This window comes from Mesoplodon mirus (assembly GCF_964341445.2).
Source record: "Mesoplodon mirus genome assembly, chromosome: X".
Classification (NCBI taxonomy): domain Eukaryota; kingdom Metazoa; phylum Chordata; class Mammalia; order Artiodactyla; family Ziphiidae; genus Mesoplodon; species Mesoplodon mirus.
Window position 1 is genome coordinate 38,109,848 of NC_138981.1, and position 26,446 is coordinate 38,136,293.

General features: G+C 44.0%; 2 protein-coding genes across 8 annotated transcripts in view; both read right to left on the reverse strand.

Annotated features, from left to right (window-relative positions):
• Window positions 1-537: 537 nt before the first annotated feature.
• Window positions 538-19,666, reverse strand: LOC309796821 (uncharacterized protein CXorf38). Of its 5 annotated transcripts, none has more exons than XM_082610179.1 (7): window positions 19,423-19,666; window positions 19,127-19,261; window positions 13,496-13,615; window positions 12,155-12,304; window positions 11,660-11,839; window positions 3,910-4,072; window positions 538-3,321 (listed from the first exon to the last, which is right to left on the reverse strand). In XM_082610179.1, exons 1-6 carry the CDS (start codon window positions 19,636-19,638, stop codon window positions 3,911-3,913), a joined length of 963 nt encoding a protein of 320 aa, XP_082466305.1. In that variant the 5' UTR covers window positions 19,639-19,666; the 3' UTR covers window positions 538-3,321; window position 3,910. The 5 variants fall into 5 exon arrangements, with proteins under 5 accessions (XP_082466305.1, XP_082466303.1, XP_082466304.1 ...); XM_082610177.1 differs by having other exon boundaries at window positions 13,496-13,684; XM_082610178.1 differs by having other exon boundaries at window positions 3,890-4,072; window positions 13,496-13,684.
• Window positions 19,667-22,286: 2,620 nt separating this feature from the next.
• Window positions 22,287-26,446, reverse strand: part of MED14 (mediator complex subunit 14) — a 75,672-nt gene continuing 71,512 nt past the window's right edge. For all 3 annotated transcript variants that reach the window (XM_082609531.1, XM_082609530.1, XM_082609532.1), the window contains one exon: window positions 22,287-24,517. In XM_082609531.1, coding sequence (XP_082465657.1) covers window positions 24,444-24,517 — 74 coding nt within the window. In that variant the 3' untranslated portion in view covers window positions 22,287-24,443. The remainder of the gene's footprint in view (window positions 24,518-26,446) is intronic.

A 26,446-nucleotide genomic window follows, 5' to 3' on the forward strand; every position in this document is an offset into this window, starting at 1 on the left:
AAGCTTTTGTTATTGACACACTTTTGTTACTTCCCAGAATTTGGGTTTTATACTGAGTTTAATAAGTAACGTCTTTCTCCTTAGGTCCTCTGACCTTCCTGGCAAAGCCCAGGCTAAAATCCAACGAACTGCCTTATCTTTGCAACTCTAATGCTACAACCATTTTTCTCCTCTAATTCTTTCAAAACTATGAACCTCATACTGTGTCTCAGGGAGAGGCTGGGAACAAATCACATTGCTGGACAAAAACAAGGCACTTAGAGATGATGAAGCCCTGTGCGGGAAGGAAACCACTTCCTGGGCCTCTCCTGACCCTGATAACTCACGAGTGTCCCTGGAGGTGGAGCTGACCCCCGCAAAAATGCAGGCTACAATATATTCCAGGAAACGTGACATATAAGTCTTGCAGTTTGAACTTATGTCTATTATTTTGAAATTCAAAATTTGAATGAAAAGTTTTCAAACTACAGGAGTGCAGCTTTGTTGTAAAAATTTCATACGCGAGTGTGCAAAAAATAGAAAAGCCAAATTCGACCCCAATTCCTTTGGCAGCGGTAACATGGCAAAAAAGCTTGGGAAAAGTACACAACTTTTCAGACCTCTGTTATTTGAAAATACCATAGTTTTATAGCATGCTATGCATTGTTACACATTCTGCTTTTCTATCTAATGTCTTACACATCATCCCCTACCATGGCATTGCCGCCTTCTTTTTAACAGTTGCATAATACTCGGTAGCATGGATGTGCTGTGATTATTTAACCAGTCCTCTCTCGATGGCTGCCTGCCAAGGCTGCTGTGAACACCCTTTTGTCCATGCCCTGTGCCCGCATGCACAGATCTGTAGAAGAGAGTCCCACAGGGTTGATGTCCCTGGATCAACCTTTAAAGCTATGTTTGCTATTTTTTTTTAATTATAGTTGTTGTTTTTTAAATAAATTTATTTATTTATCATATTTTTGGCTGCATTGGGTCTTCGTTGCTGTGTGTGGGCTTTTCTCTAGTTGCGGCGAGCAGGGGCTACTCTTTGTTGTGGTGTGCAGGCTTCTCATTGCAGTGGCTTCTCCTTTTGTGGAGCACGGGCTCTAGGTGCTCAGGCTTCAGTAGGTGTGGCACGCGGGCTCACTAGTTGTGGCTTGCGGGCTCTAGAGCACAGGCTCAGTAATTGTGGCACATGTGCTTAGTTGCTCTGCGGCATGTGGGATCTTCCCAGACCAGGGCTCGAACCCGTGTTCCCTGCATTGGCAGGCGGATTCTTAACCACTGCGCCACCATGGAAGTCTTAAAGCTGTGTTTGCTTTAAAGCTATGTCTGCTTTAAAGCCCCCTCCAGCCATGTCTTCCTATCTTCGTTTCAATTTTAATGTAATTAAATGTTTCCAGAATAATGTTTTCTGAACAATATCTTCTTTTTTTTTTTTTGGCCACACCTCCTGCCTTGTGGGATCTTAGTTCCCCGACCAGGGATCGAACCCGGGCCCCGGCAGTTGAGTGACAGTGCTGAGTCCTAATCACTGGACCGCCAGGGAATTCCCTGAACAGTATCTTTAATTCATCAGAGCAGACAATAAATCCAGTAAGATGACAGCTCACATACCATTGTCCATACCTTACATATCCTCCATTTGCATCAACTTCAGTGCCTGGCATGTGGTTGATACTTGATAAAACGTTTCTTGGGTAGATAAGGAAAAGCTAAATAGATACAAGAGGCATGAAATGAAAGTGTTCATAATCCAAAGTTCCTAAGGTGAGAAATCAGATCTTAAATTGGTTAGTGAATCAAGATTTAATTTGATCCCAAATTTTGTTATCTTACATCTAGAAACTAGGAAATATTTCATGGAGTTTCTTAGTTTGCGGGAAGTTGCAAGATGAAAGAAAATTGTTACTTTACTATTGAAGTCTTCTAAAGGAACTCCATGAAATGAAGGGAGAAAGAAAATGTAAGATTAAAGACCAAATAGTAGCAGGAAAGATGAAAGCAGGAAGTCACAGACATATTTGCATTCATCCAGGTTTTACAGAACTACATTAAATGCATTTCAGGATAAAAATACATCCCCCCCCCCATTCTCTAAAAATCACATCCTTGTTGGGCAGCTGAGTAAGCAAAGGAGCAGGGCTTCACCTGGGCTCGAAATGGAAGCACTTCCTCCAGGCAGTGGGGAATGTGGCAATTCTGTCCCTCAAGGTCCAGGGGCGACAAGGCCCAGTTCAGCACTGCTGGCTTTGGAAATGAGCAGAGGTAGGGGAAGGTGAGGGCAGAGCTGATCCCACAGACCACTGCATACAATGGGACAGGGGTTTTGCAGTTTAGGAAACAAACAGGACAAAGTCAAAAGTGTATGACTTTTTGGGTAAAAGGAATAAGGAAGTATGAATGAATTTGTGAATTTGCTGAAAGAAAATGATGTCTTTGAACTTCCATAAGAATATTAAAATTTCATTCCTCAATCTCATAACAAAGGACAAGGCTTAGTTAACAGTGTAACTAACATTTGCGTCTATGAATACCTCTAAGCTATCAGTTGACTCTTCAGTTAATGAATATTCATTGAGCACGCAAGGGCCAGGCCTTGTGCTCGGCACTCAGGTTATAACTGAACCGGAAGAGCTGTGGCTGCCACCAAGGCTGACTTTTCTTAAGGGTGCCATAAACAAGCCAGCAACCTCAAAACTTTCCCGGACATCCCTGCTTGTGATGCTGGCCTGGGCCCTCGCCCCGCTTTTGTCAGTCAAGTGACTAGCAACAGTTCTGTACTAACTGGAAATGGCTAGAAAATGGCCTTTCGGGCACATTTTTTCCTTGCCTGCTGGCAAAAAGGATTTATATCTCATCATGTACATCACATGTGCATCCTCATGAATGAGACTTTCAGGCAAGGGTGTGGGCACAGGACTTGCGTGCCAGTGGGCAGAGAATTCTGCGTGGCCCTTCACACAGGCCTGGCCGAACACAGCCTTTAGTGTTTAAGCAGTTAGAGTTTTAGGACCATAAAAGAATCTCACCTTTTAAACAGCAAAACAAAACCAAAAACAAAACACAAACAAAAAAGCCCGGATGACAGCAAGTTTGGCACAAGAGTATCTAATATTTTTTGGCTGGTACAGATCACATAACACCAAGCTTAGGAATGTAAAAAAAAAAAAAAAAATACTCCCAAAGAGTTAAAGGAAAGTCCAGGAAAAGATGACACAAATTCCTTTTTGTTTGAGTGGAGTACTTGAGTAAGTTTTCCCTTTTGCACAGAAAAGGACGGCTGAGATGGAAGCCCGGCTGACTTTCACAGAACATGCCTGATTTTTCTTGAAGGTCAACCTAAAAGAAAATATTTAATTTTCTTCATTTGAGGAAAAAAAGTAAAATACTGAAGATAGTTATTTATTTATTTATTTATTTCTTTATTTGGCTGCACTGGGTCTTAGTTGTGGCATGCGGGACCTAGTTCCCTGACCAGGGATAGAACCCGGGCCCCCTGCATTGGGAGCGCAGAGTCTTAACCGCTGGACCACCAGGGAAGTTCCAACAAGTTTTTCTTACGAAAATTAACAAATTGCTATTATTCATGCCACAGCTAAGAGTGAGGCATCACTGGCATCACTGGCATCACTTTAGGGCTGAAATGCTTCTTGATTATGTCATAAAGTTGATTCATTTAAGACTAGACCAATGACTTCAGGTATACTTGACGAAACAAAGCTGACAGGGAGTTTATCTTGAACTACTTCACAGATGTGAGAACCATCAATTAGAAAGAGCACAAAGCTCAGTGTCCTTTCTTTCAAATAATAAGGACATAGGGAAACTTCAGATGAGACTATGTGTGTCATGGCCTTACCTAAAATAACAGACATTAAAGAGATGAGGCTATTCTGTCCTTATTTACCATCATATGCTTAAACTCACTTCAGGCCTTCCCTTCAGGTGTCTGTGCCCTAGGTTCCTTCGAATCCAGTTTTTGAGGCTGTTGGTGGAGGCTGTCTAGCTTCTGCATATCTTCTGTAAGACCATTTCTAAGATCCTTGTTGTTTCTCAGAAATTCTTTCACCACTTCCAGTTGATTTAAGACCTGTAAGAAGAAACCATACAATGCACAGCTTAGATAATTTTATAGCAGACTTGAAATTCAGATGAAAAACTTACTAGCTCCAAGACGGGCTCCTGTTCATGTGTCTACCAATAGCTGGTTCTGGGGCCACACAAGGGCGTGTTTGCTTGTCTCCTTAAAATTTTTTGCTTTTAGGGGTTAATATCCAAAATATATAAAGAGGGACTTCCCTGGTGGCACAGTGGTTAAGAATCCGCCTGCCAGTGCAAGGGACACGGGTTTGATCCCTGGTCCGGGAAGATCCCACATGCCGCGGGGCAACTGGGCCCGTGCTCCACAACTACTGAGACTGTGCTCTAGAGCCCTCGAGCCACAACTGCTAAAGCCCGTGCGCTCTAGGGCCCGTGCTCCGCAACAAGAGAAACCACTGCAGTGAGAAGCCCACACACCGCGAGGAAGAGTAGCCCCCGCTCGCCACGACTAGAGAAAGCCTGTGTGCAGCAACAAAGACCCAACGCAGACAAAAAAAAAAAAAATTACACACACACACACACACACACACACACACATATATAAAAAGAACTCACACATTTCAGTAGCAAAAAACACAGACAACCCAATTAAAAAAATGGGCAAAGGACCTGAATAGACATTTTCCCAAAGAACTGAATAGACATTTTCCCAAAGAAGACATACAAATGGCCAAAAGGTACAGGAAAAGGTGCTCAGCATCATTAATCATCAGAGAAATGAAAATTAAAACCACAATGAGGTATCACCTCACACCTGTTAGAATGGTCATCATCGAGAATCCCCTGGAGGTCCAGTGGTTAGGACTCCGTGCTCTCACTGCCAAGGGCCCGGGTTCAATCCCTGGTCGGGGAACTAAGATCCCACAAGCCATGTGGCACGGCCAAAAAAAAAATAACAGCCATCATCAGAAAGAAGTAACAAATGTTGGCGAGGATGTGAAGAAAAGGGAACCCTCGTACACTGCTGGTGGAAATGTAAATTGGTGTAGCCACTCTGGAAAACAGTATGGAGGATCCTCAAAAACTTAAAAAAGGAACTACCAGGTGATCTAGAAATTCTACTTCTGGGAATATATCTGAAGAAAACAAAAACACCATGCTGAAGAGATATCTGCATCTCCATGTTAATTAGCAGCATTATTCACAATAGCTAAGACAAGGAAACAACGTGAGGGTCCATCAACAGATGAATGGGTAAAGAAGATGTGGTATATATACACAATGGAATATTACTTGGCCATAAAAAAGATGAAAATCCTACCATTTGAGACAACATGGATGGACCCAGAGGGCGTTATGCTAAGTTAAGTCAAACAAAAACAAAAAAATAAACTCACATAAAAAGAGATCAAATTTGCAGTTACCAGAGGTGGGAATAGGGAATTGGATGAAGGTGGTCAAAAGGTACAAACTTCCAGCTTACAAGATAAATAAGTACTAGGGATGTAATGTACAACACAATGACAATAGTTAACACTGCTGTATGGTATATTTCAAAGTTGTTAAGTGAGTAAATCTTAAGCATTCTTATCACAAGGTAAAAAACATTTTTTTCCTTTTTTTGGTACCTATACAAGATGACAGACGTTAACTAAACTTATTGTGGTAATCATTTCACGATATATGTACGTCAAATCATTATGCTGTATACCTTAAACTTATACAGTGCTGTATATCAATTATATCTCAATAAAACTGGAAAAAATTTTAAAAGATGATTTTTGCTGTAAAACTTCCGCATTTGTACGAAAGGGCTATATGTCTATACCTATATGTGTGTGTGTATACACATATATACACACATACGTATACATACGCATACACATACATATATATGTATATATAAAAATAAAATAAAGCCCTTTCATTTTGAATTTTGTACCCATTTATGATTAAATACATTTACACATACACATGTTATACACACACATATATACAAATGTACACACTCACACATACAATGCTCTTTCATTTTGAATTTTGTACACATTTATTACTGGTAAATATGTATACATATGTACATTTACTATTCAATATTTATAAAATATACATACATATTTACCAGTAATAAATATACTGGTACAAAATTCAAGATGAACACAGGGTACAACGTAAAAAGTTGGTCCTCTTCCACATCCTGTCCCCAGTCACCCAGCTCCTCTTAAAGGTGACCACAATGAAGTTTCTTGTGTCTCTTCCAGAGATAGTCCATGCATTTACACGTGAGCATATATGTATATATGTGCACACCTTTTTAAAATTTCAGCTTTATTGAGACATAATTGGCACATACACATTTTTAAAAACACAAATGGCAGCATATTAGACATTGTTCTTCAACTGATTTTTTTCTATATCAGATTGTAAAGAGTGGCCTCATTATTTTTTCTAATGGCTGAATAGTTTTTCAGTTATGGGTGTCTCATATATTAACATATTATTTCAAACCTTCTGCTAAGAGAAATACTGCTGCAGTAACTAACCTGGGACATGTGTCATTTTGCATAAAGTGACAGGCTATTTGTAGGATCTGTTTTTAGAAGTGGAATGCAGTTTTAATTGATAGAGTTTTCTGTTTTAAAGTTAATAGATTTTGCCAAAACTGTCATCTCTAGAGGTTATACCAATTTAAACTCCCACCAGTAACATACTTCCTGACATTTAAACTAATAAAAGCATGTATTCTTAGACTAGTACCATGGAAGTGTTTTCACTCGGCTTATCCAAGGATACCCTCACTGGTCCCTGTGCTTATTACAAAGAAGAGAGTTATTAATATTTTGGGGTGTGGTGAATTGTTTAAAATGAGGGACCCCCAATTCCAAGCTAAGTCAAGATGATCGACATCTAACGAAGGAAAGTGATGGAGTACCCTACTCTTAGCAGAGTGGTGGTTCTTAAACTTTAGATATGTACACAATTGATTCTGGTGCAGTAGGGCTAGGGCTCGTGACCAGGATGAACAGGGAACAGGGAGGGCCAGGGTGGAGCTGAGGATGACCAGAGGTCTTCTGATAGGTTACTAAGTAGATGGGGATGTGCCCTTCAGCTGGCGCTGTTTACTACATGGCTAGAAACAAGCCTACAGCTCCTAAAAGATACCTGGGCTTTAAATAATAAATCTGGAAACCATAAACACGTGAAATGAAGATTACATCAATGACATAATTCACAGTGTACATTAGTAATTGCGGGTACTGTACTGTTAGCGCTCATTGCCTGTGCCGGGTGCTCTAGATGCACCCCAGGGTTCTTCCCATTCCTTGGTTCCCATCAGATGCCCGAGACCATGCCAGCCTGGTCTGTGCACCACACATACCCTCCAAGATGGAGTGGGGTCCTCCCTTCCCATAGACCTTCTCATTTGATGACTTGGGAGCTATGATCCTTTGTGCTGTCACCTCCCGACCCTCTCTGCTCTTGAAATGTGCTCAACAGGGGTGATTATTTTAGCTTGAGGGGAGGAGAAAGAGTCAAAAGGAGTTTTAAAAAATATATATTAAGAATGGGAAAGGCTTGTGCACGTTTATATGTTAAATGGGGAAAGGAAGTAAAGATGGAAAAACAAAGTGCTAGAAAAGTAGTCAGACAGACTTGGATATTGAAGCCCAGCTTTGCCACTTAACTAGCTGTGTGACTTTGGGCAAGACACTTGACCTCTCTGAGCTTACTTCCATATATGCAAATATAGGATGATGATACCAACGCCACCAAGCATTCCTGTGAGGATTAGAAATAATCTAGTAAAAGCACCTAGCACTGTGTCTGGTACATTCCTCCCTTCCGACAATCATTTAACAAAAGTGTACCGAGAGTCCACTATGTGCCAGGCAGGCGCTGTTCTAGGCAAAAGATGCTTAGCGCCTCCATACTCCCAGGCACTTAAGCCAAAACCCTTGGACTTGTCTTTGACGCCTTTCCTTCTCTCCCACACCACACGTGCCCCCCTTCTCACCACCTCTACTCTTCACGCTTCCACCCTGGTCTGAACCACCACCTCTCTGACCTGGTATCTGCGGCAGCCTCCTAATGTCTCCCTGCTTCCATCTTTGGCCCCTGGCCCTGCATCCTCCACACGGCGGCCAGCGTGCTCCCTTCATCGTTCTGCTGCTCAGAACTCAGTGTGGCTGCCGTCTCAGGAGGAAGAGCCTGGATCCTCCCAACGGCCCATAAGGCTTCCCTTCGCTCAGCTCCTCACCGCACTCCAGCCAGCCTGCTTAGCTTGCCCTGCCCTCCGCCTGAACGCTCCTCCTCCAGAAGCGCACACGGCTGCTCCGCACCTCCTCCAAGGTATCGCTAAGTCTCAGCTTCCCAATGGGACCTCCCTGGCCACCCTGCGCAACCCAAGCCCCAGCCCCGTTCGGCCACTCCTGATCCCCACACCGTGCTCCACACAGCCCTCCTCCTTCTAACTCGCCCCATCATTGCTTATTATGCTGACCGTTTACCATCTGTTTTGTTCACTAATGTACACCAAGCTTCTAGAACTGTGCCTGGCAAATATTAGGCACTCACTCATGAAATAAATCTGGACTATAACCAATGGAGTGTCACTTCCATCCTTTCCCTGCCTGCCTCGACTGCATTCTGTCACTTTCTCCCTGAGTTTCCCCCTGAAAGCGGCCCCCCCCAACCAGGGTTTAAGAAGTCCGTAATGATTTTAAAGAATGTGCAAGTTCTTTGCATGTTTTTTAGCCACTTACTGCACTCAACGTTCTTTGGCTGAATTTTGAACCCCCCCAGATCCTAACAGAGCACCGAGGGCCGGCAGGTGTGTGTGAAGGGCTCTTGGGTGGCAGCTGCTGCTCCCATTTGGCTCTGAGGCGGACCGCATTTTACAATCACAGTTATGCACGCACAGTGTATTTTAATGGGAGCCCCCTTTTATAATGTTATTTATCATTAAGGCTCGCCAATTGGACAGAAAAGAATGGAGATGATGAGCTCTCTGCTTCGTGGTCCCTGGCACTCACTCCCGTGCTCCTTGATGCCTTTGGGGGAACTGTCGCACTAAATCACCACCATTAACCCTTTCTTCTCAACTTGGCTTTCCAACCCGAGCCCTGCTGTTTTAATGAACACCAGAAACAGGTCTTGCTAAACATTCACAAAAAAAGTGCCATGGTCAAAATACAACCACTGCATTTCTTGATTCCTAATTGCACACTTTTTTCATATTTTAACATCTCGAATGAGAATGCACCTTACCATTGATAGTGTCTTACAGTAAACTAGCAGCATTTTTTTTTTCTGACAAGTGACTGAATTAATGGTGTGTCTTGCAATTCATAGTGTTTTAGAGTCACTGAAATTTGGTTTACCAAATCCTCTGACTTTGGAGACTAATCCAAAAGAACATGAATAATCGTATTTGGTGCTGAACTTTCAAAAGAGGTCTGTTCCACACATCGTGGAAAGCCATCCTTCAGCTTCTCAGAGATAACGTGCCAATCAATCCAAACTTACATCCTGATCAATTGAAATATCAAGAGAAATGCCACGGTCCACTGAACAGAAAGCATGAAAAATGAGAATTTATCACCTTTATCTAGAGACTTGGGGACCCAGAGGACAAGCCAATTAACCCCAATTTCCTCTCTGTAAAACAGCGATAATGAAGGGTCGAAATTTACAATTGCTAGCTGCTCGGTGACATTAGAGCCACTGCACGGCACGTGGGAAGGCAGGCCCAGGGCCAGAGTGGGAAGACCCCCGGGCCAGCCCTCATACCCCAGCCGTGAGGCCTTGAGCCCATCAGCACCTGCCCCTCAGGGTTGCTATAAAGCAGGGTATTACCCGGTTCCCTTCCCGCTCCCAACTTGCAGAGACTTCTGGTTTCAGTGTGTTGCTACTGATGTATTTTGCTCTTTGTTACACAAACAGGAAAAGAACTGCGGCTCCCTCAAGGAAGAGGAGAGAATTTCTGACGACTCAGGGACCATGAGCCTGAACCCCCGGTTTTCTTCTGTTGTCTGACTCTGCTTTTAAAAGGAGCAGTGGAAAGAAAACTGGGGATGGTTTTAATGGCATTTTAAAGTAAAGCCAGATGAGGGACTTCCCTGGCGGTCCAGTGGCTAAGACTCCGCACTCCCAATGCAGGGGGCCTGGGTTCACTCCCTGGTCAGGGGACTAGATCCCACATGCCACAACTAAAAAAGCCCGCACGCCGCAACTAAGATCCAATGCAGCCAAACAAATAAATACTTTTTGAAAATTAAAAAAAAAAAAGCCAGATGAAACAGATGGATTTAGAAAACAGCTTTAACAGCCTTATTCGTCACTTTAAATACCTATGGTGTGCCAGGGTGGGTGCACCCCAAAACCACTGGTACCCAGTCCCTATGCTAAAGGAGCTCATCAAGCTGAGTGAAGCACCTGGGTCAAGGTCAGAAGATTTAATGTAGGCACATGGACCAGTACGGAGCATGGCCTAAAAAATGAAATACACACTTTGTACTAAAACACGCTGTGTTTCACGAGGTAGCCAGTAAAACTACTTTCCTCGGACGAAGTGGAATGGAGAGGTAAAATGATCTGTCCAAGACATCCTGGGAATCTGGAATTCTAATCCTGCAAGTGCTGGGCTATTTCTGAACCTTACAAAACTATAATTCTACTACTGTTAGTTTTTTTAATATCTTGCATGTAACAAAGGGGACTCGTATCTTCTGTACTTGAGAAGATCATTAGCTTGCAGCGTCCTGAGCTAGAAGCCTTGATGATCCTTTAACCCCTCCTTCGCCACCTCCCGCCACCCCCAAGCCACGCCCCAAGTAATCTAACCAGCAACTGCGAGCCCTCAGCTCAGCCCCAGTCGTGCCTCCAGCACCCGGCTCCTCCCCCACACCTCTAGCTTCTGTCCTCTTTCTCTCACCCTCACACAACTGCAAGAGCCTCCTGGCTCGTCTCCAACCTCCAAGTGCCATTAAGACATCACTTTCTAAAAGCCCTATCTGATCTATTCATTTACTTTCTCTTGATTTAAAACCTCTGTTGGCTCCCAACTGCTTTTTGGGAATAAGGTCCAAACCCCTTAGTGAGGCATAGAAAACCTTTCAAAATACGGCTTCGACCTACCTGACCACCCTCACAACCGACCATACCTCCCTCCTACGCTCGCCTCGTCACTGTCTGGGCCAGGCTAGTCTTTCATGTCTTGGCAAATGCCTTCTGCCAAGAATGCCCTTCTGCTCTTGCCAATTTGCCGAACTCTGATTTGATTCTTAGTCCCAGCTCAACAGCGCCTTCTCAGCAAAGCCTTTTTCTGCAATCCCCCCTCTGAGCTGCAGAGTCGCGGGAGCCTGCGGTTCAGGATTCTGTGGCCGCCCTTCCTGTGGTCTTCCACTCTGTGGCACATATTAGGCACCCAAATGTTTGCTGATGGGGTGAAAACATTTGTTTAAGGGTAACAGTAATCTGTGCCAAAAGAATATCCATTTCTGGAAACTATTTGACTTTTAAAGCAGAAACATAACCGTTAATAAGTTAAAATGTGCTACTCTTCCTCCCTGGTGCCTTTCTTTGTTTTGTTTACTCACACAGAGGATATAATGCTTTTTTTTTTTTTTTTTTTTACCTCTTCAGGCAACACCTCTTGTCCTTTTGCTTGAAGATATAGCTCTTGAAGTTTCTCCTTTAGTAATTCCATTTCTATCTCGGTTACTTGGTGCTCACTCAGGTAAACTCCTGTTTCATAGTCACACCCATCTGCCTGATCTTCCCCAGGGATGTAAACAGCCCAGTCAGATGTCAACAGCTGTTGGGTTACCAAACAAATATATAAACTGATTGAATGGAAAAGATATTCCAAAAAAAAAAAAAAATTCTACTCGGTTACTCAAAGAATTTGTAATTAAACATCGTTGACTGGATCCATTCTAATAACATCCCGTGACCACAGAAAAGCTGCTCAGCCCAATCACAATTCTGACTTCATATCAATATTGTTCCCCTGCTTACATTCTAGAATTTTGTTTAAATCTAATAAGCTTCAAATTCTAAATGAGTGACTGTGATTCCTTTTTCTCCCCCTTAGTTCTTTATGCCAGAACTGTTAAATGTGATTTTTTACCTGTTCTATTCGGGAGTATACCGCCACAATCTCTGGGATATTCTTAAATTCATTCAAAAAATTTTGGATCTTTATCTGAAAATCTCGAAGCCACACAGAAGATACTTTCATCTCTGAAGAGTGCATGATCTCGTTACGACACTTAATCACCTATAGAAAGACAAAAAAAGAGAAAAGCCTTCAAAAGCCAATAGTGGGGTAAACTGAGATTTTGTAGTTCCAGAGAGACTGTTGAAAGGCCTTGTTAATTCTAAAATCCACAAGTGTGTGGCCTGCAGGTGCTGTCAAGGCTCGAGGGGGACGTTCAACCCCCCACCACTTGAATAAATTAATTGAGGTAAGGAATACAAACAAGCCTATTAACTGTCGCTAGTCCTTGAAATCTTGTGGCTGGGTGGGTATCTCTCGCACAATCCCCCAAATGCCCTAACTTAAAACAACCTGCCAAAGAGCAAGACTATTGGCTACTGGCTCTGAGAATACCCAAAGGCCGAAGCAGACAATGCAAAAATCTTTTAATATATAATTAATGCCAAGTCTTCCACATTCTTGGTTAAAAGCTACCAAAGGGGTTGATTTTATACTGTGATAGTTTTTGAGTCTGCTGATGATAAAGGATTCTCAGTCCTTTCAGCTGCTGGCATGCTAGCAAAATATACATGCATTTTCTCTACATATTACAAATAATCCAGGTATGCTACATACCCTTTTCAAGGATCCTTAGAGTAACAAATGTGCCAGAGCTGTTGTCTGGTGAAACAGAGATAGTCTAAATCTCCCAGAGGAAGTCTGACAAGCGTAGCAATCTGTTCTGACACTGTTTATCCATTAGTGTTTATATCTTCTTCAGTTCTAGGTAAATTGGCCTTGCAACTGTCTAGCCAATGAGACTGAGAAGGGCAGGATTCAAATGCTGGCATCCAATGGACAGAATGGAGCATTACTCTGTATTTGTTTTTTTTTTAATATGGAAGATTACTTTGCTTCTGTTTATGGCAGAACAGGGAAGAGAAATTTGAGGCTTGTCGACTTAGTGGCAAACAGTGCAACAGCAGGTTGTTGGAAAAGTTCAACAGGGGAGGGTTGAAGGGTCAGTCTCCCGCCTGCATTCGCACAGGGGTTCTGGGACATCACAGAAGGTGCATGTGATGTGAGCCCTGCTTGCCTGCTCAGCGATGACAACTGTGGACCAAAGTCTAACTCCTTCGCACACCACTGTCTGGGGAGAGCAGTGAGCTCTTCCCACACGGCTGCTTTAGCAGCACGGGGTGTGGCTCCTGGCTGGTCTTCACAGTACCCACCCAACCGACTCTGTCTGCTTTTCAATCTGACAGTTCTTACCTCTGTGACTTTCTTTCGATCAACCTCGAAGTGATCACAGGAGTTGATGAGACTTAGAAGAGCAACCGCGTCACATTCCTCGGGTCCTGTTTTGTCTGCCAGTCCTCGGGGCATGAAGGCCTGCAGCAGGGGAGGCCCAAAGGGCACCCGAGTCTCCTCCAACCCTAGGAGACATCTATCTATATGGGGCTAGTGGGACAAATGTTATGTGCCTGTTCCCCAAATGATGACTGAAACTCTCTTACTGAGGTTTCAAGTTAGCGCCTCATGAGTCCAAAACACAAGTCGGGAAACAGTGCGGCAGCCAAGCCTCAGCCCAGGGCAATAAATGAAGAGTTGCTCTATCTGTCCGCTTGCTATTACAGACACTTATACACTGGACCTAATTGTCCTTTCTTAATGGCATATAAGCAGGAGGCAGGGGTAGAAAGCACCCTTTTCTTTTCCTTACTGAAGTTTCAGTGGCTGAGGTGTTAAAGAAGATTTAAAAATAATAGTTATTCCCAAGTGGACACTTTAAAATTACTCGAGAAAGTTCAGTATGGTAGTAGAAAGTTAAGAGTCTGGGCTTTGGAATGCGACAGAGCTGGGGTGCACATCCCAGCCCTGCCACTTGTCAACTGTGTGACCTTGGGCAAGTTACCTATCCTCGGATTCCTCATCAGTAAATGGGGGCTAACTGCCCTCATCTACCTTGAAGGATGTTTCAAGAATTAAATGAGTTAATACGGGTAAAGCACTTGCACGGTGCCTGGCACATGCTAATAATACACAGGCCACAAATGTTGGCAATTATTATGCTGATGGTGCAAAGTGAGCAGGACCTACACAGGCGTTACAGACAGGGTCCCAGGGTTTGAGATACTAGATACAACAGAATGGCCTCATTCTAGCGTGATCTTGCCTTTTGTAGCATTTTATGGTATGCACCCCCAAAATGGTGTTATAGCAAGGCTTGGGCATATTTCTTTCCTGAAGTATTTCCAAATTTACATCTGAAGGCAACAATTTTACCAAGCTACGAAGCTCAAGAGTACATTCCTGCCAAGGGACTAGAAGAGATGACATATAAAAAATGACTCGCAAAAAAAAGAACTCTAAATAAAGAGACCTGCTCCCTTGAAAACAAACACATTTCCGTAGGCAAGCAAGCATGCTGCTTCCTACGGTGCTGCTCATGGTGTTATTCTGAAAAAGGCACGTGGTATGAGCCGACAGGAGAGTCAGGGCTCTGTTCCTGATGGTGGTAGGATCACACATCTTGGCCTCACGTAATTGAGAAGAATTCTACACACGCTGAATGGCCCCTATCAAAAGGTACAGTAGCCAAGACCATCACTGTCTTTGGCCAACCCGCTGAAAGTAGATTATGGATGTTACAAGTGTTAACAAAGAACTTAACTAATGTATCACAGGCAAACTAATTTGATGAAATAGAGGAAAAAAAGAGGAAGAAAAGAAACACTGCTTATTCCAACTATGGCTGAGAGGAACATCCAAAGTGGGAGGGGCCTTAGTTGCCTCAAAACCAAGCAGAGTTTTTCTTTCCCATTACAAGGTATGTCCAGTCTGGCATTTCCTCACCGATATAAACCTGTCCCTCCCACGTCAAGGTTTTATTCTAGTACTTCTTTCCTTCCCTCAGAACCAGAAGCCAACAGAGGCTCTGCCGCCTCCTTGCCTCTGAAAGCTGTTTCTTAAAATGGTATCGCCTACCGCCAGGTTCCGTATGTGACAAGCACAGGGTGAGAAACGCACGTTATTGCCTCTCACTACCCCCTCCTGTCTCTTCACTGAGTAGTAGGAGACAAGGTTGGAGAAATAAACGGGCCAGAACGTGCTGGGCCTAACTGGCCTTGACAAGGAGTTTGGAGTTTACTCTAAGGACATCGGGAAGCCATCCAAGGGTTTTGGGCAAAGGAAGGCAGCGATCTGATTCCCACGTGAAGACCGTACATCCTGCTGTGTGAAGGACCAACCAGGGGCGAGCAGAGCAGCAGAGGCGGCCAGGTGGGAGGTTGGCAGGAGAGGGGGCGAGAGCTGTGATGTAGGGATGGCGAGGAGGATTCCAAAAATAATTTGCACGTACAAATAGGAGGGGTGGTGGGGGGAAAGAGATGAAGCGAGAATGATTGTAGGTAGTTGGTGGTGGGGCATGGGCGCAGGCTGGCGGGTAGAGATGAAGAGTCCTGCTTGAGAAGTAAAGACGAAGTACCCAGGAGGTGATGAAGTGGAGGCATCAAGTAGCAGCTGGGTATGGGCCTCCGGAGCGCAGGACAGCGCAGAGCTAGGGGTACAAATCTGGGAGCCGTCAGCAGAAACGTAGTATTTAATATTTCACTCCACGGGCCTTGGCAGTATCACCAGGGGAGAAGGTGGGGTGGGGAGGGACAGAAAAGGCCTGAGGAAGGCCAACTGACACTCTGAAGGAGGCTAAGGAGGAGCTGGGGAGACAGGAGGAAACCCAGGAGGGGCGGATGTCACAAAGCCAGGGCTGTTTCAAGAAGAGTGGCCGGCAGTGCGGCAGTGCGAAATAGCTGAGAGGTAGGAAGGATGAGGCCAGACAACTGAAAGTCACGCGTGCCCCTGACAAGACATGCAGTGGAGTGGCGGGGCAGAAGCCAGAGGGGAGTGGGTTGAAGAGTCAACGGGACCTGCATGAACCCTGAAAAGAGAATTAGGCATAAAGCACTTTTTGTGAAGTTCTACTGGGTATGTATTTGGGAGGCAGTTAGAGAAATGGGGAGACAGCTGGACGGAATGGATGAAGGAAGTTTTTCTTTCTTTTCTAATTTTATTTTCCAAGTATCACTCAATTCTTTTTTTAAAAAAGCTTTATTAAGATGTAATTCACATACCATATAATTCACCCATTTAAAGTACACAGTTCTTCATGAAAAAGACTCTGACAAGTACAGGTTTCTGTAACTGACTATACTGCTGAACTGAATGAATAAGCATTTTCAGAACTCTAATGGAAAACTGATGAATTCACAAAAGTGCTAACAAAAGATCAAGATGAAAAAAAAAATTAATTACATGGGACTGAGTGAACTGATGAGGATGATTATAATTTTTGTGACTTTCTGTTTGAATTAAAAAAAAAAAAAATCGGGCTTCCCTGGTGGCGCAGTGGTTGAGAGTCCGCCTGCCGATGCAGGGGACACGGGTTCGTGCCCCGGTCCGGGAAGATCCCACATGCCGCGGAGCGGCTGGGCCCGTGAGCCATGGCCGCTGAGCCTGCGCGTCCGGAGCCCGTGCTCCGCAACGGGAGAGGCCACAACGGTGGGAGGCCCACTTACCGCCAAAAAAAAAAAAAAAAAAAAAAAAAAGCATTTACAGTTTAGTGGTTTTCAGATTATTCACAGAGTTGCACAACTATCACCACAATTTTAGGACATTTTCATCACCCCAAAAAGAAACCCTCTACCCGTTAGCTATTGCCCCCTCTCTCCTTCAGGCCCTGGCAACCACTAATCTACTTTCTGCCTCTATAGATTTGGCTATTCTAGACATTTCATGTAAATGGAATCATTCAATATATGCCTGGCTTCTTTCACTTAGCATAGTGTTTTCAAGGTTCATGCAATACTGTAGCATGTATCAGTACTTTATTCCTCTTTATGGCTAAATAATATCCCACTGTATGGATAGACCACATTTTGGTTATCCATTCATCAGTTGATGCACGTGTGTTGTTTCCACCTCTTGGCTGTTGTGAAGAGTACGGCTATGAACATTCGCGCACAGGTTTCTGTGGGGACACATGTTTCCACTTCATCAGGTATGTACCTAGGAGTGGTACTGCTAAGTCATATATTAACCCTATACTGAATCTCTTTTTTTAAAAAATTGAATAAACCGAGGCAGTACTAAGGCTATTTGTATGGTGATGGGAATAAACTGGGAGGTCGGAAGAGTGGAGACTCAAAGTCCTTGGGCAGGTGGGAGGGGATAGGGTCCAACACTCAAGTGGAGGGACAGGGCGGTAAGAGGAGAAACGCCCTTCCTCCTTTGTAGCAGAAGGAAGAAGACGGTGCACATGGAGGTAGGTCAGTAGGTCTGGTAAAAAGATAAGAAAGCGAGAGCAAGGTTAGCAGCTGGGATTGCAGGTGGGGGAACAGGAGTGGGAGCTCGGCGAAGGAGAGGCAGCAACAGTTGTCTCCGGGAACAGGAGCCTACGGAGAGACAGGGCCAGGCTGCTGGGCTCGTGATCAAGAACTGAAAGCGAAAGATCCCTCGAAAGATTCTTCCCCAGAGCAGCAGGTGTGGTGTCATCAGGGCTGGAGCTGGGCCTGGCAAGTGCAGAGAAAGGAGGAAGAAGACCGAGACAACTGCAAGGGACTGAACAGAATGATGGACTGTGGAATCTGGGCTGGCTGAGGAAGCAAAGGAAGCTGGGAGGGCAGAGGCTGCTGGGGATTGGGAAGGCAGTGGAGGCCTGAGAGCTGTGGACGTTGGAGAGGGACGAGGGGTGGGGCAGAGGTGGGGGCGGGTTGAATAAGTACGCCGAGGGCAAGCAGGATGTTGGACACCGCAGCTCCCTGTGCTGACACAGTCCGGGTGTGAGCATGCAAGTGGGAGGCTGAGGTCGAGAGGATCACAGGATGTTCGAGCGGGGAGTCCAGCTTGGAGAGAGAATATACACATGTGGTTGGACTAGGTCTGCAGGTGACAGCAATGAAGAAGGGAAAGGGTGGCATGGGCTTCAAGAGGATTCTGAGGGTATGAAAGCAGTGACAGAAAACAAACAGGTGAGGGACGGTCACAGCAAAGGGTAGGGTTTTAAGTTTTCTTCTTTTCTAAGTAAAAGCAGAAGTTGGCAATTCTGTGGCAGCAACAAACAAGAGGGGGAGAGGGTATGGTGGATTTACTGGACCACGATAGCCAAAAGTCTGGAGGCCACCGATATAGTCCAACTTCCTCATTTCTGAGGTTAGGGAACAGAGGCTGGCCCAATGGTGCACCACAGCAGCTGAGCGGAGATTCTGATCCCTGCTTCCCAGGCACCAAGCCCGTGCCTGCTGGTAACTAGCATGTAGACTGACTCCAGAGGTGAATTTGTGTTAGGAGGCTACCTCGACTCCCCCTCCCCCCTCCTACTGGGCTTCTGGCAAATATCAAAAAATCAAAAAAAAATTCTTCAATCAGCCCACATTAAGTCACATCGCCAAGATCTGAAAACGGGCCAAACAGTCCCCTTTTATCTGGCACCCCTACCTCCCCAACGTTTTACTCCTTAGCTAGGCACTTAAGGTCCTTTCTATCTTAGCCCCAACTTCCCTTGGCTTATTCTGCCATCCTCATGGCACCCTACAGACAAAGTGAGCTACTCAGGGAGCCTACCCTCAAAAGGCCTTGCCTGCTTCTCCCTCTGTGCCTGTACCCATGATGCTCTACATCTTGCCCCAGCGTCTCTTGTTGAAATCTTCTACTTCACTAAGCTGCGTTGGGTCCGATATAACAGCTCTGAGCCGCCTAGACACTACACACTTGATCAAAAGCCCAATCTCCCTCTGCATCTGTTTATGGGGCCCCAGCTCCCACACAGACCCAGCAGACGCCCCGGGCTCCAGGTAACTCCTACCTGGTGGGCCAACTCCTCCTACCCTCCCGACCGCAGGTGCTTACCTTGGCCACCTCCCAGGCGTCGACCGGCCAGCGGACCGGCCGGCAGTTTCCCCAGTGGACGTCTCCATTTCTGCTGGTGTGATGTTTCAAAATCTCCCGTTTCCACTCTGCGCACACCTGACACTGAGGCTGAAACTACAGGGGGCGGCGGTGAGGAGGGGCCCGGGAGGGAGGGGCGGCGTCTGGGCATCTGAACCCCAGGCACGGCGGTCGGCCCGGCTCCGGGGAGGGCACGAGACACTGCGCCCGCGGACGGGGTGAGGGGCGACGGTCAAGACCCCGGGCCGGGTGCTCACCTGGCGGGCGCGCGGGCTGCACCGCGAGCCGCTGCGGCAGGCGGCGAGGGGGCCCAGGCCGGGGGCGGCGGCGAGCAGGCTGCGGTGGAAGGCGAGCACCTCGCGGCCGATGAAGCCCTGCAAGCAGCCGCGTAGCAGTAGCAGGCAGTGGCCTGCCTTCACCCAGTTCTTGTACTCGGCGCAGTTGAGGCGCGCAGCCAGCTCAGAGAGCACCATGCCGGGATCCAGCCCGCGGGGCCACAGGGCGAGGGGCGGGGCGGACGGTCGTGCGCAGGCGCGGAAGCCTGGGCGCGCCCGAGGCGACGGCGGCGCTGTGGGCGTGGCCCCGCCCGAAGGCGCCCTGGATTCCGCCAGGCGGCAGGGAGTTCTAGTTTCCGGGGCACGTCGGCCCCACCCCCGTCTTAGATGACGACCGACGCGTTATGTACTTTGTCTGGTGCTCGCCCAGAAAGCCTCTACTCTGTTCCCCCAAACTGAGACCTCGCCAGCCAACGATTGGGCTCCCTCTCCTGAAGCCTGTGCTCCTGTTTTTTGTTGTTTTGTTTTTTTGTTTTTTTTTTATTGTAGAGGTGTAAGACGGTGCTCAAGACAGTTACTGAATTACTTACGTTCCTTGCGTTATACAATTCTAGAAAGTTTACTTAACTGGATCCTAAGCCCGCAGGTTGGCTGTAGCCTATCTGGACTTTAGTGAAATTTGACCGTTGGCTGTCTGCACCGCGCACCTGTTATGCGCCTGCGGTGTGCCAAGGGGACACAAAGCTCAAAAACATCCGCCATTGGGCTACCTAGCAGAGGCAAAACAGGACGACACATCACCCGGATTCTGGAGGGCTGCATCGCCCCGAGTGGGATGAGGACTTCTTCCACTATGATCTTGAAGCATCGAGCTTAGATGATTTAGTACTCTTGGTTATATGATAATTAGAGCTCCTTGCATAAGGTAATCTAAGTTCCAAATAAGTGCCATGAGGGTCAGAAGGCAATGGCTTGTCAACTCCAAATGACAAGAGGTCATCTCAATTTCAGTTGCTTTTAGTGAGCTTCTTGAGCTTGGAAAACATTTTAAAATTGTGTGTAGTCAAAAGGCTCTGAGGGAAGAGTCTAAACATTGAAGCCTTCCCCTGACTTTGTTTCACAGCAAAGTGGCAGTGTTCAGGAGTGTCAGCTTTGGACTCAAAATGCTGCTTCTTAGCTGTTTGATCTTAAGCAATCTTAATTTGATCTCAGCAAATTACTTCATTTGTCTAGGCCTCAGTTTACTCACAGTAAAAGGAGGCCTACCCTGCTGGGTTGTTGTGACAATTAAATACAGTCTGAAATACTTAGTGCCTGGCAATAGTAAGCTCTCAGTAAATATTAGCTATTATTTTATATTGACCTAAACGTGCCCTTTCATCAATCAGTCATTCCTGGGCAAAGTATTTTAACAAATCACTGGCCACCTGTAAATGGAGGCAATTTATAGAAAACCGTGAGCAGATCATAGTCTCCTGGAATTCTGCAGCACAATGCTGGCTGGCCTTTGCTAATTTTTTCGTAAAAACCTCCATACGAAATCCACCCCAAGTAAATTTCAAATCATTCCCTTAGACAAACTGTCCATTCCCATTAAACCACATGAAAAAGGAAATTCCACAAGGAACAATGAAATATACATTAACAACTTTCCTTTCTGTCCCTTAAATTCCCTGAGTATAAATTCTTATAATTTTCTGTGTATTGATTTTATATCAGAACACTTGGATGACAGTAAACTGTTTGTTTGGTTTTTTTTTCGTGGTACGCGGGCCTCTCATCGCCGCGGCCTCTCCCGCTGCAGAGCACAGGCTCCAGACGCACAGGCCCAGCGGCCGTGGCTTACGGACCCAGCTGCTCCGCGGCATGTGGGATCTTCCCGGACCGGGGCACGAACCCGTGTCCCCTGCATCGGCAGGCGGACTCTCAACCACTGCGCCACCAGGGAAGCCCAGTAAACTGGATTAAAGTAAAATGTAATAGGTATTTCTTCTGGGGAAGAAACCATGAAAGAAAGGAATATCTTTTTTTTTTTTTCTTCTTTTTTTGCCGTACGTGGGCCTCTCACTGTCGTGGCCTCTCCGGCTGCGGAGCACAGGCTCCGGACGCGCACGCCCAGCGGCCATGGCCCACGGGCCCAGCCGCTCCGCGGCATGCGGGATCCTCCCGGACCGGGGCATGAAACCGCATCCCCTGCACTGGCAGGCGGACTCTCAACCACTGCGCCACCAGGGAAGCCCCAGGAAATATCTTTTTTTATGTTGAAATTGGACCCAGATTTAGAGTAGCAAAATTATATTTCTTGACGTTATCAAATTAACCATGATCCAAAAAATGACTAACAGACTATTTAGTATCCCGTCGCTGAACAGGTTACTGTGTTAACTACAACATAGTAAAGTTATTAGTGGTGTTTAAATTCAAAATCATGTATATTTTAGTTTATGCTTGCACTTAACTCACTCAGTGTTAGTTTTCAAACAAAGTTCAGTGCTCCTGTTATTAATAACTTGACATGTTCTGTTAAAGTTTTTGCTTTCTTCCTCTCTAATTCTGAAAATACTTCTAATACATTCTGTTTTTTTATCTTTTGGCCGCACCGTGGCACATGGGATCTTAGTTCCCCGACCAGGGACTGAACCCTCGGCTCCCTGCATTGGAAGCGCAGAGTCCTCATTTCAGCAGATGGAAAAAAGAATGTGGCAAATCAGGACCAATTTCTTCAAGGTTAAGCTAATATTAAACCAGACTACTAGCCAAAACATCTTCATGAAAATTAACTAGAGAGTTGGTAGTTCTCTGAAACTTGTATAAATTTTATTTATTACTGAAATTTCTAAAGTCACATTGAAACACACTGAAGACCCAAACCACCTATTAGGCAAAATCCCTATGGGCATCCAGTCCCTTTGATTGAACTCGGTTAACAAAAGAGGCAGAAGACATAGTTTGTGATGAAACCTAGGATTCAAATGCTAAGTGTTTTCAAGCTGTAATAAAGTATGCACCAATTCCAAGTATCAAGCGTGATATCAAAATTTACATCCATGGGTTTTCTCTTCATAAGCATCAAAAGCAAATTCTGTTCACTGAATCCTATCTTTTGATTTGCACAATGCATTCAGAGATGACTTATAATAAGGAACAAAGTATCCACTGAATGCATCATGTTTAAAAATGCAATTAATATTTCAAAACCACACTTAAAAGGGAAAATGCCTGAAAATTTAACTCTATTAATCAAATTATTTGAGACAATATTATCCTGCAGATAAAAATACATTTCTTGTATATACATGTAGATTTCTACATGAAAGAAAGGATTCAGCTCCAAATAGGAAAGGGCTGACCCTTGATAAAGACATCTCAGACTGCCAAACTGATGTGATTACCATTGTAAGGTGAACCAAAAACTGAAGGATAAAAGGTAAGTTAAGGGAAGGATAAAAGTTTAGTCACCTGCTCCTGCATAGTGGCAGAGTTGGGTGAGAAGCAGGAGATGAAGGCAGAAATAAGACATAGAAGAAAGGCAAAGAAGGCCTCAATTCTGACCAGAAATGAATGGAGAATCAAGCAAAGTTGAGAACAGATATTAACTGCAACGAGATGCTTGAAACTAGAATTTGGCAGTTGATAGTCACAGAAGCTCAATTAAATCATCTTAAAGTAGAATTAGATAAAGCATCTAAAATTTCATGGAGAACCAGTATTACAGTGATCAGATAACTCAGCATGGTATTACCATTTAAAAAACTTTCCCAAATAACATCAAGTCTCCAGAAGACCTTTGCTTTGGATCATGTTCTTTGAAGCTTAAAAAAGTTCCCGACTGACTGGGAGAGACAGCACAGTGCTCCAAACAGAAACTCCATTTGACCCTGGGCAGACCCTGGGTCTTGGATTCTTCCAAGTGAGTGCACTGCACCAGGTTTCTTCCAGGTAAAACATTTTATCATTTTGTTGACAATAAATTAAACTGGGATTGTTTAGAACCACCCCAATTCTGGTGGGGAAGGCAAGGGGGAGAAGTTAATCAAGATAAAGAAACGTCACAGAAATTTCATGCAATGGTAGAGCATTCAAGTTCTTGGTTTCCTAATTAATGCTATATGCAGAAGTATCCTGTAAACTAAATTTGCCTAACAGAAAAGTTCCCACATCCTCAACAGAGAATGACTGCAGTATTTGGGATCCTTGATCAGTATGAACTACTCACTGTCTGTTCTCAAAGATTGGGTTCTTTCTTTTTTACCCAAATCCTACACTGAAAGACAACGAAGGTCCTAAATGTTAACCACCAGTCAAATTAGGAATGTTTAAAGAAAATAAATGAACCTTGAAACAAAGAAGATGTTTTGGTCAAATTTCAGACATGTATTATTAGAAATTAATTACTGGCCCCACCAGGTTAAAGATGAAGGGAGGCCCTGAGAAGTCTACAGAGCTGATATACACACAAGTGAGGGTCACTTTTTTTAACCTAGTTTTATTAAATATTGCTTCTTTGGGATGTGTTTATAACAACTCCCAGAACATCTCATGTAAGGATTCAAAGCGGTCATATTAAAATACAGCTTCAATATAAAGTTTATCACAGTTTTACAGTATTCAAAAATGACAGACCTGCCTTAAAAAACAAAACAAAAACCAAAAAAGGACTATTACACCCAAAACATAAGAAAACAATTAAATAAACAAGTTTGGCATTTCCATACTTTATAGTATAAAACAGAATATTAAATCTATTACTGGCAAACGGACACTGACGTATTACCTAGTTTGAAATGTGTCCCATTTAAACACACTATACAAGTTCACTATACAAAAGATTGATGGTCTTTTTGATGAAAGAAGTGCACCCTGAAAATTTTTGCCACTTTAGAATATTCAGCTCTTAAAGTCAAAAAAGTCCTTTTGCTTTTTTAAACTGAAGGCTGAATTCAGATTTTTTTTTTGTTGTTTTGTCTCTTTTGTCAGCCTTCCTGGTTTAAAAACAATAGTGTCTATGGACGCCCACCAGGGGGCAGTGTAAGATTAGCCATTAAATCACGAACAGCTGCAAATATTGTGCATTCACCTGCAACAGAGAAAAATGGTCATTAGCTATTCGCAATACAGGAAAGATGATGTTAACACACCGGTGGGGGTAGGGGTAACTAAATCTAAAATTAGCAAGAACTTTAAAGACCAAAACAGAAGACTAGATTTTAACTGTACAGATTATAGGGGATTAAGCTTTGGTGTTAAGTATCAGATGATACTTGGTTTGAGTTTTGTTTTTTCATCATGAAGACATTTTGGGCAACTCCCAGTTAGATCTGAATTTAAGACAATATGCCTAGGGTTTCTCTACAGAAACACTGGAGCATTGGATAAGCCTTTGAAGTTGGACTTCAAGGTTCCTGACGACCTTTTCTTGAATCTAATGAAAGATCTAATTTTATATTTATATATTAGTTAACATCAATGGTGTCCTTCTGATGTTGCATTAAAGGCCAGATAAAAATGTCTACGACAGCACTAATAGAACCTTCTGTGATGACAGAAATATTCTATATGTGTGCTGTGGCTACTGAATACTTGTAATATAGCCAGTGTGACTGAGGAACTGAATTTTACATTTTATTTGATTTTAAATAAATTTAAATAGCCACACGTGAAGAGTGGCAGTTATACTGGACAGTGCAGGTCTATGATATCTATTGGAGTTTCCCTCAAATTTCCAGGAATTGATCAACTTCTGGAGTTCAACGTTAACATCAATTAATACAAAAATAAAATGATTCCTCCTTCACCGGGGAGGAAGTGATGAGTTTGGGAGGAGGGGAGGGAGGCTAAAGTACAGCACACCAACAATCCGAAAACAAGATTTGTTTGTGTGCGTGTGTATGGGGGGGGGTGGTTGGGGGGAGGTTAATGATTCATCCTCTCAATTTCCCATTTGCTCAAAGAACGAAATACTCTGCCTCTTACTTATTGTGTGTGTGTGTGTGTACACACACACACACACACACACATAGATCTCAAATATTTCAATACAATAAACCAAAACCAGTTGTAAATATTAGAAACCCCAAACTGGGTCCTTTCCCTAGAGCATGGCCTAACGCTACAGTGGCTGAGAGCGAGGGAAGTGAAGACCTCAATTGAATAATGGCCTTCCGGCAAAGGGCAGGATGTGCAGTGATCCTGCACAAGTCACTGCAACCTTCTCTCCAACTACTGGAAAATTAAGGTACAGAAAGAAAAATCCAAAGGTTTAACCAGTCTAAGGTCAAATAAAAGAAAAAAAGAAATATACTTCCAAAATATCGCAACAATTTCTTAAATAAAAGAAGTTACAACTTTTTCTTTTTTAAAAAACACATTTTCGTTATTGATAGGGAGAAAAACTTGCTCGATGCCAACAGGATCAAACATTCTTTCCTTTAAATTTTAAATTCCATGAGACATAATAATGATAGTCATCTGCTTGCGAAGGAATGGTGTTTATTATCAAAGTTACAGTGAACTGCTACTTGGAAAATGCTGACAGCTTTAAACTTAGATTCTGAAGGACCTATTTTGAGCTGAAAGAAGAGAAGTCAAAGGATGAAAGCAGAAAATTGTAAGAAGTGGAAGAAGCATTACAACAAAAGAAGCACACCCTTTTCTACTGCCCAGTGCGTTCCTTATAAACTATACGTAGGTGAGAACTTGTCTATGTATACAATATGGGGCAACAAACAGCTGAAAATATAATTTCTCCCATGATTCCTGTGTCTAGTAAAATTTTGACACTGTGGTACCTAAAAAATGTTTCAGAGAACAACTTTCCCTCATTTAAAAAACTAATTCTGTTATCATACTATTCTAAACAGAAAGATACAGAGGACTTCCTTAATATTAGAAATAAGCAAAATTTAATTTAATTTCCTTAATGTTAGACATAAGCAGAATGGAAGAGAAGTTCTCTTTGCTGAGCTTTATGTTTTATAATAAAAAATTTAGCACTGCCAGAAGTTCT

Coding starts and splice junctions, on each gene's coding strand:
- LOC309796821 (XM_082610177.1), bottom strand. CDS start 19,638: ATGGTGCTCTCTGAGCTGGCTGCGCGCCTCAACTGCGCCGAGTACAAG. Junction 19,262..19,422: donor GCAGCCCGCGCGCCCGCCAG/GTGAGCACCCGG, acceptor CGCCCCCTGTAG/TTTCAGCCTCAGTGTCAGGT. Junction 12,305..13,495: donor ATCGAAAGAAAGTCACAGAG/GTAAGAACTGTC, acceptor GTCTTTCTATAG/GTGATTAAGTGTCGTAACGA.